This window comes from Chelonoidis abingdonii, chromosome 2, assembly GCF_003597395.2.
Source record: "Chelonoidis abingdonii isolate Lonesome George chromosome 2, CheloAbing_2.0, whole genome shotgun sequence".
NCBI classification, from domain to species: domain Eukaryota; kingdom Metazoa; phylum Chordata; order Testudines; family Testudinidae; genus Chelonoidis; species Chelonoidis abingdonii.
The window spans coordinates 39,809,991-39,833,082 of record NC_133770.1 but is presented as its reverse complement, the minus strand read 5'-3'; the positions used below and the strand labels follow the sequence as shown (position 1 = coordinate 39,833,082).

Sequence of the window (23,092 nt, the reverse complement as noted above, 5' to 3'; positions counted from 1 at the left end):
AACATAATTTCACTGCTCAAAATCTTCGTTAATGCAGAGATAAGGTTGACTGGCAGTGCCTCATATCCTTCCAGACTGTCAAATGCACTTATACCTAAGCCTCTAAACACAGATAATATAAAGTTAAGCTGGAAAATAAAGTTAAGGTAATAGTGTCCATAGCCCTTCCCTCCACAGAACCTTAACTCTGTCCCCCTTTGCAGTTGGCAATTGGTAGTGGAAGAAAACCAAACATGACCAGTCCCCTTTAAAAAAAAAAAAAACTGACATTTTCTGTGTTGTGTCCAGTGTAATGGTATACTATTGTTCTTCTTCAAACACTCCGGCTAATTCTCTCTCTGCAAGATGTTTCCCGTAGCAATTTATTTCCTGCTTTTAGTGATTTATGCACATTCAATGTTATGGAAAAGTGTGAGGCACATTGTTAGTCAAGTGTAACAAAGTTTTGGGTAGTCAGTTTCCCTTGTATTTTGAGCAAGTGATGATAGTGAAAGGGCATAGTTGAGAGAGACCTGTAGGGAAGCGGAGGATTGATGGGTCTTCCTCACCACCACTCAGCTACCAGGTCTCTTCTCCCCCTGTTCCCTCCATGGCCGAAGTACGGTTGGAGGGGTTATAGGAAGGAAAGAAAGAGGCAATTGGGCTGTGAGGGTATAGCTACCAAGTAGAGGAAGAGGTGAATGCCAAGCTCCTTAGTCTACTTTGGGGGCTAGTGTAAGGTGAAGGGCTCCCGTACCATAGGAGGATTTCAGGGATATGAAGTGGTCCATTCATCCCAAAGGCTGTGCTCTTCCCCATTTCCCAAAGTCTTCTGAAACTCTGCTGTGGCCGCCAGTTTTCAAGACAATTTCCCTGTGCATGTTGGATTTAGAGTACTTTGATTGTAACAAATAACTTTGTATTAGGGGAGCTGTATCTGAAGAACTCGTTGATCAGTGACCCCAAATGCACACTACTTGCTCTGTGCCATGGCATAGCACTTTTCAAGACAATTCGAGTATCTGTGTGGATTTTCAAGCACTTTGAAATATCCACTCTTAAACAAAAGGCTCTTCTCTCAGGGCAAAACTTCCAAAAGTGGAGCCCCTGTGCAGCCCCTCGACAAAGCAGATTGTGGGTAGAGAATGATAGAGCGCACAGCAGACATTCTGAGAAATCTGTCGAGGGCAGGACTCAAAATCACAGTTTTTGGGAGTTGCTTGTGAGCTGCCCAGTGACAGACAGCAGGTGTGCCTATAAACACACTTGCTCACTTCAGAGCAGCAGTCTTGCACTACATGTACAAATTGATGTCTCTAGCACCCAGGCTCAAGCCAATTTGTGGAGCTAAATTAAACACTTAACTTATTAAAAAATACTGAACCAAAGTGCTAGTATAGGTGCTGGACACTAGCTGAATACAGATCTAATCAGGTGATACCAGTTTGGGGTAGATCAGTGAAATATTTTGAGCCTCTGGTATGTGCAAAAAATTATACGAACCCCAGAAAATGTTACTGTCGGGTTCTTTATTTCAGCATTCTGAATCTTGCGAGCCCCTGGGTTAAATGGCCCCAAATTTGGCCCAGTAATCTTACTCTCAGACCCCTGTTAAGCACAACAATCTTCAAAACAATTTGAGTATGCTTGTGAATTTTAGCAGAAAGAACAGGAGTAGTTGTGGCACCTTAGAGACTTACAAATTTATTTCAGCATAAGCTTTCGTGAGCTACAGCTCACTTCTTCAGGTGGAACACACAGACAGGAGATATTTATACATACAGAGAACATGAAAAGGTGGAAGTATGCATACCAACAGGAAGAGTCTAATGTGAATTTTAGAGCACTTAGAAAAATCAACTGTTTAACAGTAAGCTTATCTCATCCTTAGAAAAGGTCAACACTGGAAACTCCTGCCAGTATAACAGTGTTGGTTATGCTGGAGTGGGGTTTTTTGGGCAAAATTTTTATATCAGCAAAAGCCTGAGTGTGGACACAGTTATACTGGGGAAAAATTGCTTTTTCTAATATAGCTTATTTCACCCAGGGGATTGGTATAAACTGTAGCAGCAGCAGCAGCACTTTTTATATACAGCTATACCTGCAAACCTTTCTTGGGGTATGTCTACACATCAATTAAAAACTGCAGCTGGCCCTTGTCAGTCCACTTGGGCTCGTGGGACTGGGGCTGCAGGGCTGTAAAATTGCAGTGTAAATGTTCTGTCTTGCAGGATTTCCCACAATTTTACAGCTCCGCAGCCTGGGCCCTGTGAGCTCAACTCAGCTGACACTGGCCAGCTGTGGATGTTTAACTGATATTTAGACGTACCCTTAAGACTCGTTACTCCTGAGGGAATTCTGTGCCAAAAAATTAGGCTCCCAGCACACAAAAGGAGAGCACGACTGGCACGAGGACCCAGGAGGCATTCAGCTGCAGAGTCAGCAGATCTGAGGGTACGTCTACACTGCACGATTATTTCGAATTAGCTTAAACCGATATTACAAAACAGATCTAATAAAATCGGTTTAGCGCGTCCACAGTGGGATCCCGAAATCGATTGTTTGCGTCCATGGTCCAAAGCTACCATCGATTTCAGGAGCGGTGCACTGTGGGTAGCTGTTCCTCAGCTATCCCATAGTTCCCACTTCCGTGTTGAGAGCACAGTGCCTGATGGGGCAGAAAACACTGCCCCGGGTGGTGCTGGGTACAGCCTCACCCCTCCCTTTGTGAAGGCAGCAGACAACCCTTTGGCGCCTTTTTCGCGGAGTGCATTGAGCAAACGCCATAGCACAGCAATCTTTCCCTTTTTTTTTCACGTGGTGGGGGGGGGAAATAAACTGAGGAGCTGTTCCCTGAACCACGCCAGACACTGTGTTTGAACCTACAGACATTGGGAGCTCAGCCAATAATGCAAATAATTTTCAGAGACTGCTGTGGACTGTGGGATAGCTGGAGTCCTCAGTACCCCCTCCCTCCCTTCATGAGCGTCCATTTGAGTCTCTGGCTTCCCGTTACGCTTGTCACGCAGCGCTGTGTATCCTGCAGTTTTTTATTCAAACGCTTTGGCATTTCGTGTTCTGTAACGGAGCTGGATACAACAGATTTGTCTCCCCATACAGCGATCAGACCTAGTATCTCCCGTACGGTCCATGCTGGAGCTCTTTTTGGATTTGAGACTGCATCGCCAGCCGTGCTGATCAGAGCTCCACGCTGGACAAGCAGGAAATGTAATTCAAAAGTTCGCGGGGCTTTTCCTGTTTACCTGCCCGCTGCATCCGAGTTCAGATTGCTGTCCAGAGCGGTCAGTGCTGCACTCTGGGATGCCGCCCGGAGGCCAATAACGTCGATTTCCGTCCACATGAACCCTAATCCGAGTTATCACTATCGAATTTAGCGCTACTCCTCTCGTTTGGGAGGAGTTCCGAAATCGATTTAAGGAGCCGTTTAACTCGATATTAATGACGACGTCGTGTGAACGGATACAGCGTTAAATCGGTATATCGGCCATTAAACCGATTTAAAGTCGCAGTGTAGACCTGGCCTGAGACACAGTGTTCTTCAGCTGGGCAGCTCTGTGCTTGCAGAACGAGGAGGGCAGTGTCATGTAACCTCATGTACCATCCCAATGCCTCACCTCTTTTTGGAGGGGGCAATCCCTGTCCCAAAAACTGCACTCACAGTCTACCACCCCTCCCCCTTGCACAGCTTCCCTTTGCTTCTCTGCCATTTTCTGCAGGGAAACCCAGGAATTCTGCAGGAAGGCCATTTTCCATGGGCACACAGTCGTGCAGAATCCCCCCAGGGGTAGCTTAAAATGCTATAGAGGCGCAGCTGCATCGCTGTAGCGCTTCAGTGTATATACTGCCTATGCTGCTGGGAAAGATTCTCCCATCAGACATAGGTAATCCATCTCCCATTGCCCTAATGCTGTCTACACTGGGACTTAGTTTGGCTTAACTATGCTGCTCATGGGTGTGGATTTTTCTTACCCCTGAGTGAAGTAGTTATGCTGACCTAATTTTTAGTGTAGACTGGGCCTTAGTGTAGACAAGGCCTTAACTATTGTGGTGTTGCCACCACATTGTAATAATTAATATCAGATTGTAATGAGTGTAAATCAAGAGGTGAATTTGTAATGGCCAAGAAATAGATTTTCAAAAAGAAGTTAAGAATAAAACTGGAAATTAAAAGTGTAAAAGCAAAGATAAAAGATAAGCAAGGTTTAAGACAAAATAAATCTAGAAATAGGCAGAGTGAAAAATAAATAGGCAAGAATTAAAACAAAAATTAGAAAATAGGCCAGTGTAGGAAGTAAAAGTAAGTAAAATAAATGAAGAGTTTAAAACAATTATAAAAGTAAGGGGGCAGTGGCTGAAAACTTTTAAATACAGAAGCTTTTTTAAAAAGAAGTTGTATTGGCAAGAGTTATTAATAAATCTTATTAAAATAGGCAAGTTATTGTTGTGCTGTACCAAGCATGTATGAACACCTGGACTTTGACCTAAGGAGTTAAACATCTTAAAAAAAAAATGATGAAAGAGGTCAGGGCAGTTAATAAACTACCAACCCTGCATCTACTGCCTTTCATCCCAACATCTCTTGCCCACCCCCAAGAAAACAAAACAAAACAAAATAAAAACCTATCAAACATGTATGGAAAATTACTGGAATAAAAATTTGTGCCTGCCATTACCCTGATCGCTTTGCCTGTTTCATTGGATCTCTTTCTCACACCCTTTGTCTACTTTTCATCCTTTTTAGTTTGCAGTAAGCATATTGGGTCTGGGTCTATGTCTTTGGGCATCTCTTCACAGCGTAGTTAGGTCTAGTTACAACTTGAACATTACCCGTAACTCGATTCCCATTCACCCACAAAATTCTCTAGCTTCAGTTAAGTAGTGCTTTAGCTTGCCTGTTGGGGTAGTGTGGATGGAGGCTCCACTGATGCAGGTGCTTGAGATTGTAATGCCCTGGGGCTGCAGTATCTCAAGTTACAACAGCTCATCAGCAGCTAATCAAATCACTCTGTAGCTGGAGTGTTGTTTTGAAATTTGGTTTGGCCTCTCACTCACGTTAACTCGAGGTGCAGTAACTCGAGTGCACTATTTCAAGCTAACTGTGACAGTGAAGACAAGACCCATGTGTTTGTCCAGCACAATGGGAATCCCATTCTCTTTGGGGCATTTAGGTGCTGCCTAATAGAAATAATAAGTATAACAGTTTGGAGCAGCTGTGGCTAAACAAGTATTTGTCAAGTGGGGTAGCGTCATAACAGATGAAAGATGTCTGTCATAACTATATATATATATATATATGCTACCTTCTTTTCTAGCGTTATGCTAGTCCTGTGCTGCCATCCGTTGTAGTTCTGACATTCCTTATGGTGACTCATTAATTTAGTTATGCATATTTCCTTCTCTCACTACTAGATGATCTCCTGATGTCTCTTCCAACCCTAATTTTCTATGATGTTATACTATTCAAAAAATCCTAAGTGAAATTTTTCTGCAGCTCTGAACTGAGCCACATTGGCAGTTTTGAAGAGTCCCACTTTGCCTACCTTTATTTAAAGTAATTAACCTGACTGGCGTAAATTTAACTCCCATTCTTCTCTCCCAGATACAATAACATCAGTTAAAACTTGTTGGATGTTTTGATTGGGGAATATGCATGGTTATTAATACAATTGTTTGCTTTGCAGATGTATTCCTATGACTTTCTGCAGTTTGCCTGTTAGCATTACATTTCACTTAATAGTGTTGCATGGTGGGGTTTTTTAGTTCATAGTACTACATATTATGGCTTTGTTTATTTGCTACAGTGACAAAAGAACAACAGCAAGCATTGGAGTGCATAGCTTTTTTTCATATTTTGCAGCTTTTTCTGAGTCTAGCTAGCTAACATGAAGACAATATGATTTCTAGAATTTCAGAGTAGGTGGGGGGGGGGTCAGAATATTACATAATATGTATGCTTAGAGTTGGAGTGGAGAAAAGTAACCGCTTTAAATTTCTGGGTGACTCTAGTATCTTTTCCATTAAGTGGCATTGGAGAACTGACCAAACCTAATTTGATCCTCTAAGTGGGAGTTCATATTATGTTTCCATTTACAGTACTCTTGCCCGGTTTCCTCTCCCTCCCCCACTTGACACATGAGTGAAGAGTACCAATGTGTTTTCTTTACATGGCTTTTGACCTGTACTAGGTCATATAGGTCACATGTGAGTGGGATGGAGAGCTTCAGGACCAGCCCAAGCTAATGGAAAAATGATTGAAAAATGAGCTGGGGTGGTTTCCCAGTTGACCTGCCCAGCATGCAAAAGGTTCATGTTTCCAAAGTAAGCCATGGAGTTTAATCAGCTTGAATCCTATTGGTCTATGCAAATAGGATTTCATTTCTTACTAAAATGACTTTGAGAGTCAGTTGGTAAACTTGTAGGTAATAATTTAAAAAAGTAGTGCCCTGCTCTGTGCCATAGTTTACATTGTTTGCACTGAACTGTGAAAACTTGAAAAAAAAAATACAGTTAGAACGAAACAAATTAACATGGGAATATATTGCTTCTAAAGATGCTATTGAGCAAATGGGTAGTTTTCTAAAATGAAAAAGTATTTCTGAACACTGATAACCTACTGATTGAAAGGTGGGCCCATTTTTCTCAGTACAGCTTCCTGAGACCTCACATTTTGAGTAACATACCCCAACATGTAAAATCTGAATTGTATTGAAACAGCTGATAATTTTATTATAATTAACTTTTTTTGAGTTTCTGTCTGGTGGTGGTTATATTAGTGAAAAGTGAGATGATTTTTTCATACCAGTTATATTAAAGCACAATGTGAAAGATAATAAAATTGTTATAGTGCTATAGACCCAATTCAGGAAAGCATTCTTTTAGAGAATAGGTTTAATGGGATTTAAGCAGCACATGTATAAATGTTTTCTTTAGTAGGAATGGATTTAAAGACATTTAATGCTGTCCTGAATCTCAGAGCCTAAATAATGATTAAATAATCAGAAAGAAAAATGTACTCTTTAATATTGTTATAAAATATTTAAACAAAGATCTGGTGGTTTAACCAGTATTTAACATTTAGGAGGTTTTCTACCAATCAGAATTAAAATTAGTGTTTTGTTTAATTATATGTCTGCTCAGTTTAGTGAAATATAAACTGCTGAATAATGTCACTCCTTTTCCTCATTTTTTTTCATCCAACATATAAAATCCTTCATCTTTATTAGTTTCTAAAGACTTTATGGAGTTATTTAATATCATTATATTTGTATTTTTTCATTTTAGCATACATAAATTATATCATCACAAAAAACCATTTTGAAAAATATCACTACCAGCACAAGGACTCACAATACCTTAATAAAATAATCCATACAATATTAATTAATTCATAGTAATACCAGATAAACTCAACATAAATATAGATATTGAATGGGAGTTTTGCCATTGTCTCAATGGACTCAGAATTTCACTCAATTATCAAAATAGTTATAATTGACCAGTATCTAACATTTTCGCCAAAAATCGCACAGCCAAGCTTATAGAGTTTAATCGTGTTATATTAACAATCCAACAATTTCTTCAAAGTAACTTCTACATCTATATAATCATTACTTAAACACTCTAATTTTGCCTAATAAGTAAGACTTTGTCATAATCACACATTTTCTGGTCTAGTCTTAGTTTTATAAGGAATAAGCATTTCTCCCAATCAGTTTAAATTCATATCTTAAAGTTACCAAAAAAATTAAACGACATGTTCTATTAACTTGTATGGAAAGACTGTGTGCATTTGTGTGTAATGTAGTAATATTATACTATGTGTGTATATTAATATAAAACTATAAAATATAAATAATTTTTTTCAAAGGATTTCAAACCTCTCTTTTAATGTGATAGAATTCTCGTTACACATTTGCGGCTGAAAATAGTCTTGGCATTCTGTAAAGTAATCCAGAGACTCCCATCCAACCCCAAAATATAAACATTTTCTGTATCATGAAACTGTTTTTTAGACCCAGTCTTTCAAAGACTTACACTTACTTTTAACTTCATATGCTTTGAGCAATCCCACTGAGTACAGTGGGACTACTAACTGTACAAAATTAAGTACATATGCAGTCTGCAGGATTGGTGCCATGATTGTAAAACTGTAGGTTTTCTGATTATACAGCATGCTTCACAAGCTTGCTAAAGTTTCAGGAATAATTGCCATTATTTTGATAAGTAGAGCTAGTAGTGTTACTGTTTGCCTTTTGATAAATATAGTGGATATGTCAGCACGTACGTTTTCACTAATTGCTGCAATCTGATGCTAACTGAACTGACAGCTGGCACTATATCTGATCAGAAAAATTACATATTAGTAACTGATTTTCTGTTCTTTGTTTTTAGGGTGCTATCATAACATAAGATTAAAAGTTTAAAAAATTATTTTAAAAAGTATACTGCTAACTTGTGAAACTACAAAGATAGAATATTAATGTTTTCTTTAATGTTAGGGTACTCAAATGTTTCTCTCTCTTCCACAAATTTTTTTTATTGGTTGATGTACAGGGTTTTTTGTGGTCTAACTGTCTCTTTTTTTAACTTCTTTTCTCTTAATCAAAATTGTCAGACTTACACAAGCACTAGCAACAATTCTATGCCAGGCTCCTTGAAGCGGTTGGAAGATACCACAGCTCGATTTACAAATGCAAATTTCCAGGAAGTCTCTGCACACGCTTCAAGTGGAAAAGATGCTTCAGAGACTAGAGGGTCAGAGAGCAAAGGGAAGAAATCTGCAGGTCACAGCTCAGGTCAGAGGGGAAGAAAGCCTGGTAGTGGAAGGAATCCAGGAACAACCGTGTCAGCTGCTAGTCCTTTTCAGCCAGGTATTTAAAATAGCAATAATACTGTTTCCATGATGACCTATGAGTAAACAGATAGATAGAAATCTTCCATACTTAAATTTAAAAAATCATGTACCCATCATCCAGAGTAATGATAGGAAAGTTTGGTTATTTTAAATCAATAAATGCTTGTTGCATCTTTTGTGGATTACTTTGTTTTTAGAAAAAGAGATGCCTGTCTCTTTTTTATATGCTATGTGTATGTTCTATTTTTACAGGAAAAGACGGTTTATGCCCGTTTAGGTTTAGTTTTCACTTGACATTTCTGTTTTTGGCCATTTGTAACTCTACTGGCAGATTTGCTCACTGCTGAAATTTGGCATATAAGGTCTGAGTATAGGAGACATTTACCCCCCCCCCCATCTTTAATAATACTAAATAATAATAATAATAGTAATTTGAGATATACCTATCTCATAGAACTGGAAGGGACCCTGAAAGGTCATTGAGTCCAGCCCCCTGCCTTCACTAGCAGGACCAAGTACTGATTTTTGCTCCAGATCCCTAAGTGGCCCCCTTAAGGACTGAATTCACAACCCTGGGTTTAGCAGGCCAGTGCTCAAACCACTGAGGTATCCCTCCCCCGAATTTGTCTAGGATAAAAATGTTAAATAGCAATTTAAAATACTGATTTTAAATTGCTGAGTGTAAAAATGAAACAGAACAAACTTCTGTTTGTATTTTATGTACCTTAAAATCATGTATAATGTGTCCTAAATGATTATTTTCAAGATAGACTGAAACTTGGCTTGAGAGCTTTTTCTGAGTCCACAACGTGCTTTTAGAAATATAAATACACATTTTAATTTTTACATCATTCCAGTCTATTGGGTATATAATGTTTTGGGGGATATATGTATGTTACACATATTTTGGTGATTTATATATACTGCATAGATCCTTCTGACATTCTAAAATAGCTTTCTAGAGCCATTACTGGCATCTTTAAAACAACAGCAACAAAAACCACCCCTTTCCCACCACCCCCGAGAAAACCCCAGCCGAAAACACGCACACTATTTCTGGTCTGTCTGGAGGATAGTTTGTGGTGCTCAGGGAGCATAGTAAAAATCCATAATAATTTTACATTGTTTATTAATAAAAATTCATTATACAAATCTGCTAATCTGTGGGGTATAAACCCACAAGTCATGCAGTTTAAAAAGGAATTATGTTCGTTCTGAAACTTCCAGTGTGGTGAATATCAGGATGATGACAAAGAAATATGGATTTTACATCTTATTGCATATTTGTTTGTTTTTTAAAAGTTGTTATTGTGTGTGCGTGTGTGTAGTGTTATCATTTGCAAATTTCTTTGAGGGTCTGTTTTATTTACATTCTTGAATAAGACTTCAAAAATTGATTATTGGAATCTTATATTGAAAGAGATAATTTCTTACTTAAAGAAGATGATAGTTGAGAACTTTATTATTTTATTACGAAGATTATTTTTTAAATTTGCTTATTTTGTACAGGTTATTTAAAAACTGTGTACAAGTTGAATCCATAAGATTTTGAAAGAGTCATTTTGGCTTTAAATGACCTTCCCTGCTTTTCAGGTCGAAACTGGGCCCAACAAATTTTGTCTGGAGAGCAAATAGTAAAGGTGCATCAAATGACTGACTGTTTTGACTGAGACATTTTTAAGATGTTGGGAGCCTGTTCTGCCATGAGATGCCCTTGTGTCTCACTAATTTTAATGAGTTCTTTCTGTTTGTTCCCAACATGTGGTAATTTTTACATGTATATAACTCTACTACTAAACAAATTAAAAAAGGGAAAGCTTTTTTTCAAACAAAAGTGCTGTAAAAGTTTGTATTAAAGTGCAGCCTTTGTTTTGAAAAAATATGTTGGGAAATCATTGCAACTTTTACTACCTCTTTGAAACCTGTGACTTCCCTTTACATTATTTTGGAAGTATACACTGTTTCAAAACAGGTTAATGCAAATGTTGTTTTGTAACTAGGACTCTTTTCCTAATGGCAAAATTAGGAATAGATTTGTGCAACCCTTTTCAGACTTGTCCTTGATACCTGTGGGTAGTCTTATTGGAGCCAATAGGGCTGCATGCATGAGTACCATTTGCAGGATTGAACTCTTAATTGCAAATCTTCTGGGTAGTCATTCCTCCCATATGTTTATACTGTTTTAAACAATGTCTTCAGTTTGCATTTTGCATGCTAAAATAATCCAAATACTATCAATTTGTTGTATTGAAGTATCAGAAAGTATAAGTAATGTTTTTCATTGTATTATGTCTTAAAAATCACCAAGCCGAAGACAGTGAAAGAAAAATAGATGCCAAGAATGGCATGGCAATAGAGTTCTGTTAAACAGAGTTTAAAGCATTGTTTCCTGCTAGTCAAGCTAGTAGATGTTTAGTGGTAAGGTACCTTATTGGTTAGGAATACTAGTTGTTTCTGAAGTGCTCTGTAGTTTAAAAGTTTTTTATGCATCAGTGTGCTCTTTATACCAGCTGTAAAAACAAAAGTATAGAAGAAAGACAGATGGTGACGGGTCAGGATTGATGATGGAAAACCTTTTTTATATAGATGCTAATTGAGTAGCAAAATTGCAGTTGTCTTAAAATCACTGATGTAATGTAAATTATATATTTTAAACAGATCATTAATCTATGTTTACTGTAATGAAGTACTAACATTAAAATTTGACTTACCAGTTTTCCAAAATGTAATTTCTGACTTTCTCAATACATACTTTGTGTAGAGTCAAAGGAGTTCTAAATGTGTTCTTAAAAGAACACTGACATGCAGATAATTATGCCCCATAGTTAGTTTTTTTTCAAAACCTAACTTTAAAAAAATCTATAGAAATACTTACTGAATTTCAGTGAAAACATATTTGTATTTAGACTTCTTAAGCATTCCTCTGAATATTTGCAACCCAGTCATTTCAGTATTGTGCTACTGCATGAGAAGTAGAAAGTGAGAGGGCATGATTCTCAGTTACATAAAGGCCTTTTTATGCTGTTCCTACAGTATGAAGGGGCTTAAAGTGCCCTTTATACCTCTGCCTGAAAAATACCCCTTGTGAAGAGGACCTCCATAGCCAGTGTAGAACTGGGTGCAAGTCCTCCACACATAACCCTGCTTCAGAACCCTGGCATAGGGGGCATGTCAAGGGCAGAGTGTAGGCTTGTTGGGTATGTGGCTGGTGTACGCTGTGCCATAGTTATTCTTTATATCTTGGGGGACATATAAAGCATAGTGTAAGTTAGAGCAATGTGCTTTAACTTACACTAGAGCCCAGCATGATCCCAGAATATAGGGGGCTTATAAACCACTTTTGTCCATCTTTTCCACTCACTTTCTCCTTCCCTCTCCATCCCTGTCCCAAGTGCAGGAATGAGATGACTGAGAATCAGACCCAACTGAGTGAAAAACTAAGAAGTAAACACAGTAGAAATAATAAAACCAAATTAAATGTTTTTAAAATTACATTACAAATTTAGGGCTTGTCTATACAGATTGTAGCAAGTTAGAGTATAAATCAATCATGCACTAGACTGCCACACAATCATTACCTGTGTGGACTCTGCTTCTGCACAATAGGAATTTTGTAGCACACTCCAGTCTACTCCTGTTTGAAAGTAGAGCAGATTAAAGTGCACCAGGGAATTCTTAGGGCTTGTCCCATTGTCTAGGGGCCGATTTATCGCGTCTAGTCCAAGGTAGAGATATACCCTCTCTTGCCACATACCAGCTGTTCACATAGACAAGCCCTAAAGTGGTAAAGCTATGTTTCAAAAGAGACCTCCACCTCCAAGTTTTATTTTCTAGAATATCCAGGATCTTGAGCAATTTTAATAATGATAGAAGCATTTTATTTTTAAAATCATAAAAATAATCATCATAAAAAATTAATCCTTGTCTTTCCTTCTTTCTACAGGCAATTTTTTGGGGACTCCTGGCAGTGTAAAATCATCTTCTGGAAGTTCAGTTCAATCTCCCCAGGATTTTTTGAGTTTTACAGAATCAGATCTGCGTAATGACAGTTACACTCATTCCCAACAGACTTTGTCAACCAAAGATGTACATAAAGGAGAGATGGGAAACCAGGAAGGGAGTGTGAATTGTTTTAGTTCTTTAATTGTTCTCCCGTCAGCCTCAGCCATTGTTTCCCAGTCTAAAAACTTTGACAGCTCACTTGGAGACTTAGGTAATACAAGCCTTACTTCAACAGGATACAAGCGAGTCCAAACTTCTGGGATAGAGGAAGAGACTGTAACAGAAAAGAAACGGAAAGGAAATAAACAAAATAAACATGGGCCTGGTAGGCCCAAAGGAAATAAAAGTCAGGAGAGTATTTCCCACCTATCAGTTTCTTCTGCTTCTCCAACGTCATCTGTGGCATCTGCTGCAGGAAGTGCAACAAGCTCTAGTCTTCAAAAGTCCCCAACATTGCTCAGGAATGGAAGTTTACAAAGTCTTAGTGTTGGATCATCTCCAGTTGGTTCAGGTAGGCATTTCAGATTTGTTGTTTCATATCTTAGAAGAATGCGTGGCTTCATTTTAGAAAGTCACAATTCTGAGTATAAGAACATAAGAACGGCCGTTCCGGGTCAGACCAAAGGTCCAGCTAGCCCAGTATCTGTCTACCGACAGTGGCCAATGCCAGGTGCCCCAGAGGGAGAGGCAATTGATCAAGTGATCTCTCTCCTGCTATCCATCTCCATCCTCTGATGAACAGAGGGCTTAGCGACATCATTCTTTTACCCTTCCTGGCTACAGCCATTTATGGACTTAGCCACATGAATTTTTCCAGTCTGTGCGCTGTGTGAAGAAGAACTTCCTTTTATTTGTTTTAAACCTGCTACCTATTAATTTCATTTGGTGACTCCTAGTTCTTGTATTGTAGGAATAAGTAAATAACTTTTCCTTATCCACTTTCTCCACATCACTCATGATTTCATATACCTCTATCATATCCCCCCTTAGTCTCCTCTTTTCCAAGCTGAAGATTCCTAGCCTCTTTAATCTTTCCTCATATGGGACCCTCTCCGAACCCCTAATTATTTTAGTTGCCCTTTTCTGATCCTTTTCTAGTCCTAGAATATCTTTTTTGAGGTGAGGAGACCCCATCTGTACACAGTATTAGAGATGTGGGCGTACCATGGATTTATATAAGGGCAATAATATATTCTCAGTCTTATTCTCTAATCTCCTTTTTAATGATTCCTAACATCCTGTTTGCTTTTTTGACCGCCTCTGCACACTGCGTGGACATCGTCAGAGAACTATCAATGATAACGCCAAGATCTTTTTCCTGACTCGTTGTAGCTAAATTAGCCCCCATCATATTGTATGTATAGTTGGGGTTATTTTTTCCAATGTGCATTACTCTACGTTTATCCACATTAAATTTAATTTGCCATTTTGTTGCCCAATCAAATACTTTCAGAAATGTAAAATAGCATTTTACTTTAAATATCTTTAATATTTCTTTTTTTAAAAAAAGAGTTGATAAGCAGGTAATGATCTTGGTGAGACTAACTTTTTGCCATATTTTTCGGTACATATAATCCTTAAACAGCTACAATAGATTGATCTGACTGTATCTGGTATTGGCCTAACCGTCGAAGCTGCGGAAACAATGAAATGTATAAATGTGTTATTTTGAAATGATGTAGTATAAGATTTAACTACAGTAAGTGATATTTTGTGCAGGTTACAGAATTTTATGTTCTCTTACACGTACAAAACAAAATCAGTATTAAAATATATTCAGCATCCTCCGCAGCTGACAGACTGCACTCAGTTTCAGTCCACCTGGACAAAAGTTTTGAAATTTGTTTATGGAAAAAGTACTAGTTTAAAAAAAACATTTAACAAGTCCTTCCTCATAACCTGGGCCCAATGTGCCTGAGTGACCATCTCTTTCTCCAATATCCCTCTGAGGCAGTTGAGTTTGACGGGTTGTCCTTCCTCTGTGTTCTAAGGCTACATGTGAATTGGGCCAGGATAAGGCTTTTCTTGTCCAATCTATGGCACAACCTCACAAACCATTATGCTTACCAGAGTTGTTCTTTTGTCTTCAAGGCTCCTTACAAGGCCTTTTTGTATGGATCACTAAATTTAATCACTTGACATCTCTTTTGCACCAACTATTAGTGCCCTCCCCCTTTTTTTAAACTATTTTCTTTTGGTTTCATTTTTGTGGTTTGGTGTCTGTGTTGTTGGATACAGTTTTACATATTTTTAATTATAAATTTGCACAGACTTCAGATGCCTAGCAATAGATACTTCAGAAAATAGCTAAAGGAAAATTCTACCTTTTTTCCAAAATGAGACACATACCCCAAAAGTATAATTTTTCTTTAAAAAACAAATTTTAGTTCACAAAAAAGTCAAAGTGTACTTTATGTAGGGTGCTGTTTTCCTTCTAACAAGTTGGAAGTCATAGAAATTAAGATCAGAACACGTACTTCTGCATTGAAATTAATGGAAAAATCTGAGACTCTGAAGATAAATATTTAACTAGCGTTTTGTTTTCCAGCTAAATATTGCTTTTAAAAATTTATTTTACTGTGTATTACTTTATTTTATTGCTTGATGATGTTCAAGAACTTTTAAATTATGTCCCAGTCCTGCATCAAGTTCTGCTAGTGCTGACTTCTACATCTGTGTGGAGTTCCATAGAAGTCAATCAGATTTTGCAGTGGCATGATATAGTAGTTCAGGTAGCAGATCCAGATGTGAGATCCTGGTTTTGGATAATCTTCAATCTCACATCTTATCTTTGTCCCTATTCTCTTCTTTTTCAGTATGGTACTCTTAGGTTAAATTTATACTGCAGTCTTGGGTGTAATTTTTGCCTCAGGTAGACAGGTGTGCTAACTTGGATCGAGCTACGCATCCAAACACTCCTTCTCCTGGACTGCCAGCTTGGTGCTTGAAGACCCTGCAGATAATCCCACCCCATGTGTCCAACCATGTAGGAACTGTAAAGTATCTACTAACCCCCCCCAAATAACTGTACGTACCTAGACATGTCTCTGATAGTCCATTATGTTAGGCCTCCTAAGTTTTTCAGTTGAAAAGCTGAGGAGCTTACCTTTGCAGGCTGCTTCTGTTCATAATTCCACAAAGTTTCAGGTAGCTGATTCAATGAGCAAAGGGCATCGAAAGATGTGTGATGCCCTGTTTCATCATATGGCAGTCACCATCACATACATGAAGTGGATATATGTAAATTAAATCTCTTGCCCAAAATTTACATTCAGAGTCTCTTATTGCTTCAGTTGATTTCTGTGAAAAATAAGTTCTTCAAGTGGTTGCACATGTCCATTCCACTGTGGGTGTGAGTGCACCTCATGCTCAGTTGTTGGGAGATTTTTCTCAAAGTGGTACCCGTCTGGGCAGTGTGAGTGCTCTGTGATGCCTCACACCGCTGCATGCAGGCATAAAGGGCCACACTGCCCTCAACCCTGCTTAATCATAGAATATCAGGGTTGGAAGGGACCTCAGGTCGTCTAGTCCAACCCCCTGCTCAAAGCAGGACCAATCCCTACCATTTTTTGTTTGTTTTTGCCCCAGATGCCTAAATGGCTCAAGGATTGAGCTCACAACCCTGGGTTTAGTAGGCCACTGCTGAAACCACTGAGCTATCCCTCCCCCCTCATAATGTCCATAGAATATTAGGATTGGAAGGGACCTCAGGAGGTCATCTAGTGCAATTCCCTGCTCAAAGCAGGACCAATCCCCAGACCAATTTTTGCCCCAGATCCCTAAGTGGCCCCCTGAGGGACTGAACTTACAACTATAGGTTTAGCATGCCAGTGTTCAAACCACTGAGCTATCAGTTATTGTTGGAGATGTGATCTTTGTTTCTTCATATAGTCCTCCCTTAGTGTAAATAGTAACAGTAACATTAGTTTTTAGTGTTGTGTAGTATATCTGTAAATAATTAGTTATAGGATTAAGTTTAGAATACTGTCTTTTTAGAGTAAGGTCACTGGTGCATGATTGGATACCAGAATGATGTCTCATTTTCTGGGCTTCAGAGCCTATCATTTATGTAACAGATCTATGCCAGTGAGTGACCCAGACCCCAGCTGCCTTAAGTGTTAGGGAGAGGTGTATGGACGTGACAGATGTCACATTTGTAAAGAGTTCAAACCCCATTGGAAAAGAAGAAGCCTGCCACACTCAAGTACCTGCGCACGAAGTCTGTACTTCATCCACTGTTGGAACCTTTCTACTCAGAATGGGTATTGAGCACATCTAAGTGTGTTGTAAGTGCTCCTCCTGTGCTGACAGAGCCTTCAGGCAATTCTATATTACTGGTGCCTAAGAAAAGACTGTGTAAGTCTCCTAAGGACTCTGTACTGAGACTCTTGGAGAGAAAGGCATTGAGTGTTCACAAGGACTCAAGTATCAGAGGGTTAGCTGTGTTACTCTGTAGCCACAAAAACAACGAGGAGTCTGGTGGCATCTTAAAGACGAACTGATTTATTTGGGCATAAGCTTTCATGCATGGAGTGAAAATCACAGATACAGGCATAGATATACTGGCAAATGAAGTGGAGAACTAGTGATAACAACGCCAATTCAGTCAGGTTGGATGTGGTCCACTCCTAATAAATCGATGAGGAAGTGTCAATGCCAAGAGAGGGAAGATTGCTTTTATAGTGAGCCAGCCACTCCAGTCGCTATTCGGCCCAAATTAATGGTCTTAAGTTTGCAAATAAATTGTAGCTCTGCAGTTTCTCTCTGAAGTCTGTTTTTGAAGTTTTTTTTGTTGAAGGATGGCTACTTTTAAATCTGTTAGTGAAAGTCCAGGAAGATTGAAGTGTTCTGCTACTGGCTTTTGTATGTTACCATTGCTGAAGTCCAATTTGTGTCCATTTATTCTTTTACATAGAGACTGTCTGGTTTCGCAGTGTGCATGGTAGAGGGTCTTTGCTGGCACATGATAGGATATATCACATTAGTATATGTTCAGGTGAATGAGCCCTTGATGGTGTGGCTGATGTGGTTGGATCCTCTGATGGTGTCGCCTGCCTCAGACCCTGAGTCCCCCATTCTAGGCCCATGGGTTCTTACAAGATGTTTGCGGATTGTTCACATGAGAATCTGTAATTGTGTTAACACAACTAAAAAATCAAGTGTAGCCACAGCTTGTTAAAAAGAAAGTAGACAATTAAATGACCCTGGATTTCAGATTGAATACTAGCAATGGGTGAGTGAGCATAGAGGAGAATTTGTGTGGGGGGGTGAGTGCCCCCGGGAGCCAATTTAGAGGAGAGTAGCTGCTGCAGCCGAGCAGGCACAGACCCCTGCCTTAGAGTAAAAATACAGGCCAGATGCTTAATTATATCTCCAATAAATGGAGTAAAGAAGATGGAAATTAACACTTTCATAATGGTTAAATTGTAACTACAGTACTAATAGAATCAAACAGTATTTGTATGATACAAATGTGAGAGTTTTTAGAAATAAAATATAAAAAAGTGAAATGATTTTAATGTACTGATAAATATTTTGTGTGATTTCACAGTACCTGCATCAATTAACTTTTATACCTGATTTAGAATTTAATGCAACCCTGACACAGTAGAGTGGTGGTGTTTTTTAAGGATTTTGCATATATTTGCATATATTTAATTTCTTTCACAGTCGCTTTGGCCCACGAAGCCCCTTCAAAAATCTAATATGGCCCTCATCTCATAAAGTTTGGAGACTCCTGTTATAATGGAAGGCTAAATTGGACCATACCATATTAATCCCCAAAAGTGCTCAGAGAAGTGAATTTGATCTTTACTTTTGTTCTATGCTTTCTCTAATTTCCTCATCCAATGTACTGCGCTCCCTCTGAAGAGCCTAATAATTTTGGGGGGAGAGTTTCACCTTTAACAGACTTTTTTGAGGATCCATACTGCAGCATACCCTCTTACTGTCTGCCGCTTCACATGTAGCTAACTTTGGTTACTACTAACCTAAACTTTAAATTCTGATTTTGGTCAGAAGTCATCAGGGGTTTGAGGTATCTCCTTCTCTCTCTCTTTAGGAGCATGGATATTGAATACCAAGTCTATTTTTCATTCTAATGACAAAGTTCATACTACTGTCAGCACTTCTCAAGAGCAAGCAAACTTACTTTCTGTTTTGTTTCATGAAAGAACAGTAAAATGGCCAAGTAAAGTCTTTTCTTGTATTTCATAGTTGATGCTGTGCAATAACAGAAACACTCTGATAAGGGCAACATTCAACAGGCTAGGCCTGCTGGTGAATGCACAAAAGTCAACCCTCTCTCCCACTCAAAGAATACAGTTTACTGGGGCAGTACTAGATTTGTGACAGGCCAGAACATTCCTCCCGGAATTTTGTTTCCAGGCCATTTGCTCCATCGCAGAGGGTCTTGGGTGCTACCCTGCCTCCATGGCACAGAACTGTTTGATACTTCTGGGGCATATGGCTGCCTGTATGTATGTATGTAGTACAGCATGCGAGGCTTCAGCTCAGGGCTCTCAAGTCTTGGCTCGCCTAAGTATATTGCCCAAGCCGAGACCACTTAGACAGGGTTGTCACTCTGTCCCCCTCAGTTATCAAGGCTCTCTGGTAATGGCCCAGTCCTCAAATGGCATGCATGGGAGTGCCCTTCCTCAAACCCCAGCCCTCGCAATCTCTGGTTACAGATGTGTCAGCAATGGGATAAGGAGTGCGTCTGGGGGGATCAAGACTGAAGGTCTCTGGTCTCTAGCAGAACTCTCATTTTACATCAGTGTGAGAGAGTTGGTTGGCCTGCCAGACCTTCCAGGACCATCTGCGGGGGAGATGTGTATCGGTCATGGCAGACAATACGACAGCAATGTTTTATATAAAACAGACAGGGTGGAGCACACTCCTCCCCCCTATGCCAGGAAACCCTCAAGCTGTGGGACTTCTGCATAGCCCACTCAATGTACCTAGAAGCATCTTACCTTCCAGGATCTCAGAAAGAGGTGGCGGACCATCTCAGCAGGTCTTCCACAACCATGAGTGGTTCGTTCACCCAGACAACATCTTCCCCATATAGACTTGTTCATGACTAGACACAACAGGAAGTATCTGCAGTTCTGCTCCTTCCTGAATCACAGCTCAGGCTTAATGGTGGACACTTTCCTCCTTCCCTGGAAGGACCCTCTGTTTTATGTGTTTCCACCCTTCCCACCTGTTCACAAAGTCCTACTGAAGGTCAGAAGGGAAGGAGCTTCTTTGATATTGATAGCATCAGCCTGGCCCCATCAGCAGCGGTACACCATTCTTCTAGACCTGTCAGCGGAGACCCCAGTCACACTGCCCCTGGTTCCGGACTTGATCACCCAAGACCATGGTCACCTTTAGCATTCCAACCTCGAGTCTTTCCACTTCACAGTATGGAACCTTTATGACTAAACTCTCTGGAGCTAACATGCTCAGATCCTGTTGGAGATGTCCTCCTGGGCAGCTGGAAGCCATCCACTAGGGCCGTGTATGTGGCTAAGTGGAAGAGATTCTTGATTTGGTTGATGGAGAAGGGCACTCCACTTACTCATTCATCAATACCTCTTATCTTGGACTGTCTGTTACACCTGAAGCAGCAAGGTTTTTCGATGTCATCAATAAAGGTTCATCTGGCTACGCTTTCAGCATTTCACCCAGGGGTCACTGGCCAATCGGTTTTTACTAACTCGATAGTCAGCCATTTCCTTAAAGGTCTTCACAGGTTACACCTTCAAGTGTGACATTCGATCCCCACATGGGATCTCAACTTAGTGCTATTGAATCTAATGGGCCTCAAGGAACATGTTCACTGCTCTACCTTTCCTGGAAGGTAGCATTCCTGGTGGCTATAACTTCAGCCAGGAGGTTATCTGAGCTTAAGGCCCTGACATCCGAGCCCCCGTACACTTCTGTAAGGACAAGGTCTAGCTTCGGCCTCACCCAGCCTTTCTTCCAAAGTTAGTCTCACAGTTTCATGTCAACCAGGACATTAGCCACCCTGTCACTGTACCCAAGCTCCTCATTACCCTTATTAAAAACTGAGGCAAAGTATTTGCTTAGGTGTTGGGTCATATCTAGATTAAATATAATCTCCACCCAGTCTTCAGTGTTAAGCAGAACCACTTTGTTTTTCCTTATTTTCTTATTTATTTATTATTGTTAAAGAACTTTTTACTATTGGTTTTAGTTTCCTTTGCTAGGTCCAGCTCTGCTCAGCTTTTAGCCGTTCTGATTTTTTCCCTACACTTTCTAATCTCCAAGAGGTAGCTTTCCTTGTTGATCTATCCCTTCTTCCATTTCTTGCAGACTTTCTGCTTTCTCCTAAAAACCTGTTTGAGATGCTTGTTCATCCAGTTTGGGCTGCAGCCCTGCCCTATGAATTTTTTACCCTTATTTGGGTGGCATGCTTCAGATACTTTGTCAAACCTGCAGCAGCTAATTCTAAGCCTTCTCCACATTCAGATCCTTTAGTTTTTCAGTACAGTCTGCTTCCCTAACTAATCCCCTTAATTTTTTTAAGTGTGCCCTTTTGAAATAAAAAAGACCCTAGTTGCAGACCTATTTTTGTTTATTCTTACATTTAGTTTAAACTGAATTAACTCACGATTACTTGAACCAAAGTTGTCCTCTACAACCAGCTCTTCTTTGAGGTTCTCACTACTTAGCAATACTAAATGTAAAATAGCATCGCTTCTTGTGGGTTCAGTGACTGTTTGAGGAAGAAATCCATTAGCTGTCACATCCAGGAATATATGGGGTGCTATTGTGATTAGTAGCATTCGTCTTCCAATGAATATCTGGGAAATTAGTCTCCCATAATCACATAATTCCCAGTACTAGTTATTTCATTAAAAATATTAGGGGTTTCTGTACGTATCCAAATCTGATCCTGGGATTCTACTGCAGACCCCTAACACTATCCCAGTGGAGCCTCTGTTACCATTCTTTCTCAATGATTTTGACCCAAACAGGTAATGTTTTATCTTTTCCATCATTTCTGATTTCTAATTACAATGCTACTCCATCACCTTTACCTTTATTTCTGTCTTTCTTGAGCCGCACATCCCCTTCAATACCTATACTCGTGTCATAACTACTATTCCACCATGCTTCTATTATCCCAATAATATCTGGTTTCACTTCCTTCACCTAGTTGCTCCATTGTGTTACTCAGGCTCCTTGCATTGGTGTACAGATATCTAGTTGTTTCTGCTTGTCTGTACGTAGATTCCTTGTCAGATTAGGTACAGTCATTCTACTGCTGGTATCACCTACCTGACTGTTACAATCTTTTCTTTTGTTGTCTATTCTCCTACCCTCTGTTGTTCTTTTCTCCATTGCTGTGTCCTCGTTTACTTGATTTTCTTCCCGCTCAGTATTAGAATCAGGCGTGCAGATTACATGAGCATGTCCCAGCCATCTTCTCTGAATTAATACTGGCAACATTGTTACACAACCTGAGGCCCTGGTCCTGCCAACTCATATGTAATTACTCAGATTTGTGTTGGCAGGATCAGAGGCAATAAAACTACAATCCCCCCCCCCCCCACATACCCCGAAACAAGTCTAGTGAATGGTTGAAATTCATTTGCTATAAACAACAAATGTTCTGCAAGAGTTCCATAAACAAGGAAGTGGAAGTTCTCACAAGGTTAAGCTTTGGAAAACCAAATGATAGATGAGTAGGCTGTGAAACCTAAAACTATTCATGACAACTATTTTTTTAAGAGGTCTCCTGGAAAGGTTTCAAAAGGAACACATTAATAAATAAGTCCTCCTCTCTCAGCTTTCTAGTAAAACAAAATTATCTTGATGATGCAAGGATTGGTAGTTAGACCAAGCAGTAGGGCTTTAAATTGGAAAATGTTTATCCAGGGCAGGCATATTAAAATTTCTGCCCCAATACATTGTGCTATGTGATGTATAAAAACATAATCATAGTCCCCGTTTACCTTCCTCCATTTCTCTGCGCAAGTAATTTTTCAACATCACAAAACAGCTTGCGTTATTGGTAGAGATTGGGCTAGTGGGCCTCTGGATAGTGGCCTTCAGATGCCCCAGTCAAGACTGAGGCTGCTGACATCAGAATGCCTGTATGCTGTTGGAAGTGTGGCTGGTACCATAGTGGGGTCCATATGCTACTATAGACCTGGCTCTTCAGTGAAAAGATCGAGGTTGCCATGATTAGTTCCCTACTCCTGGTCCTGCTGGCTGTGATAA

General features: G+C 39.6%; 1 protein-coding gene across 11 annotated transcripts in view; it reads left to right on the top strand.

Moving 5' to 3' along the window:
- The window catches only part of MLLT10 (MLLT10 histone lysine methyltransferase DOT1L cofactor), a 255,965-nt gene that overhangs the window by 150,791 nt on the left and 82,082 nt on the right, over positions 1 to 23,092 (top strand). For all 11 annotated transcript variants that reach the window (XM_075062294.1, XM_032775641.2, XM_075062292.1 and 8 more), the window contains 2 exons: positions 8,615 to 8,870; positions 12,798 to 13,367. In XM_075062294.1, coding sequence (XP_074918395.1) covers positions 8,615 to 8,870; positions 12,798 to 13,367 — 826 coding nt within the window. The remainder of the gene's footprint in view (positions 1 to 8,614; positions 8,871 to 12,797; positions 13,368 to 23,092) is intronic.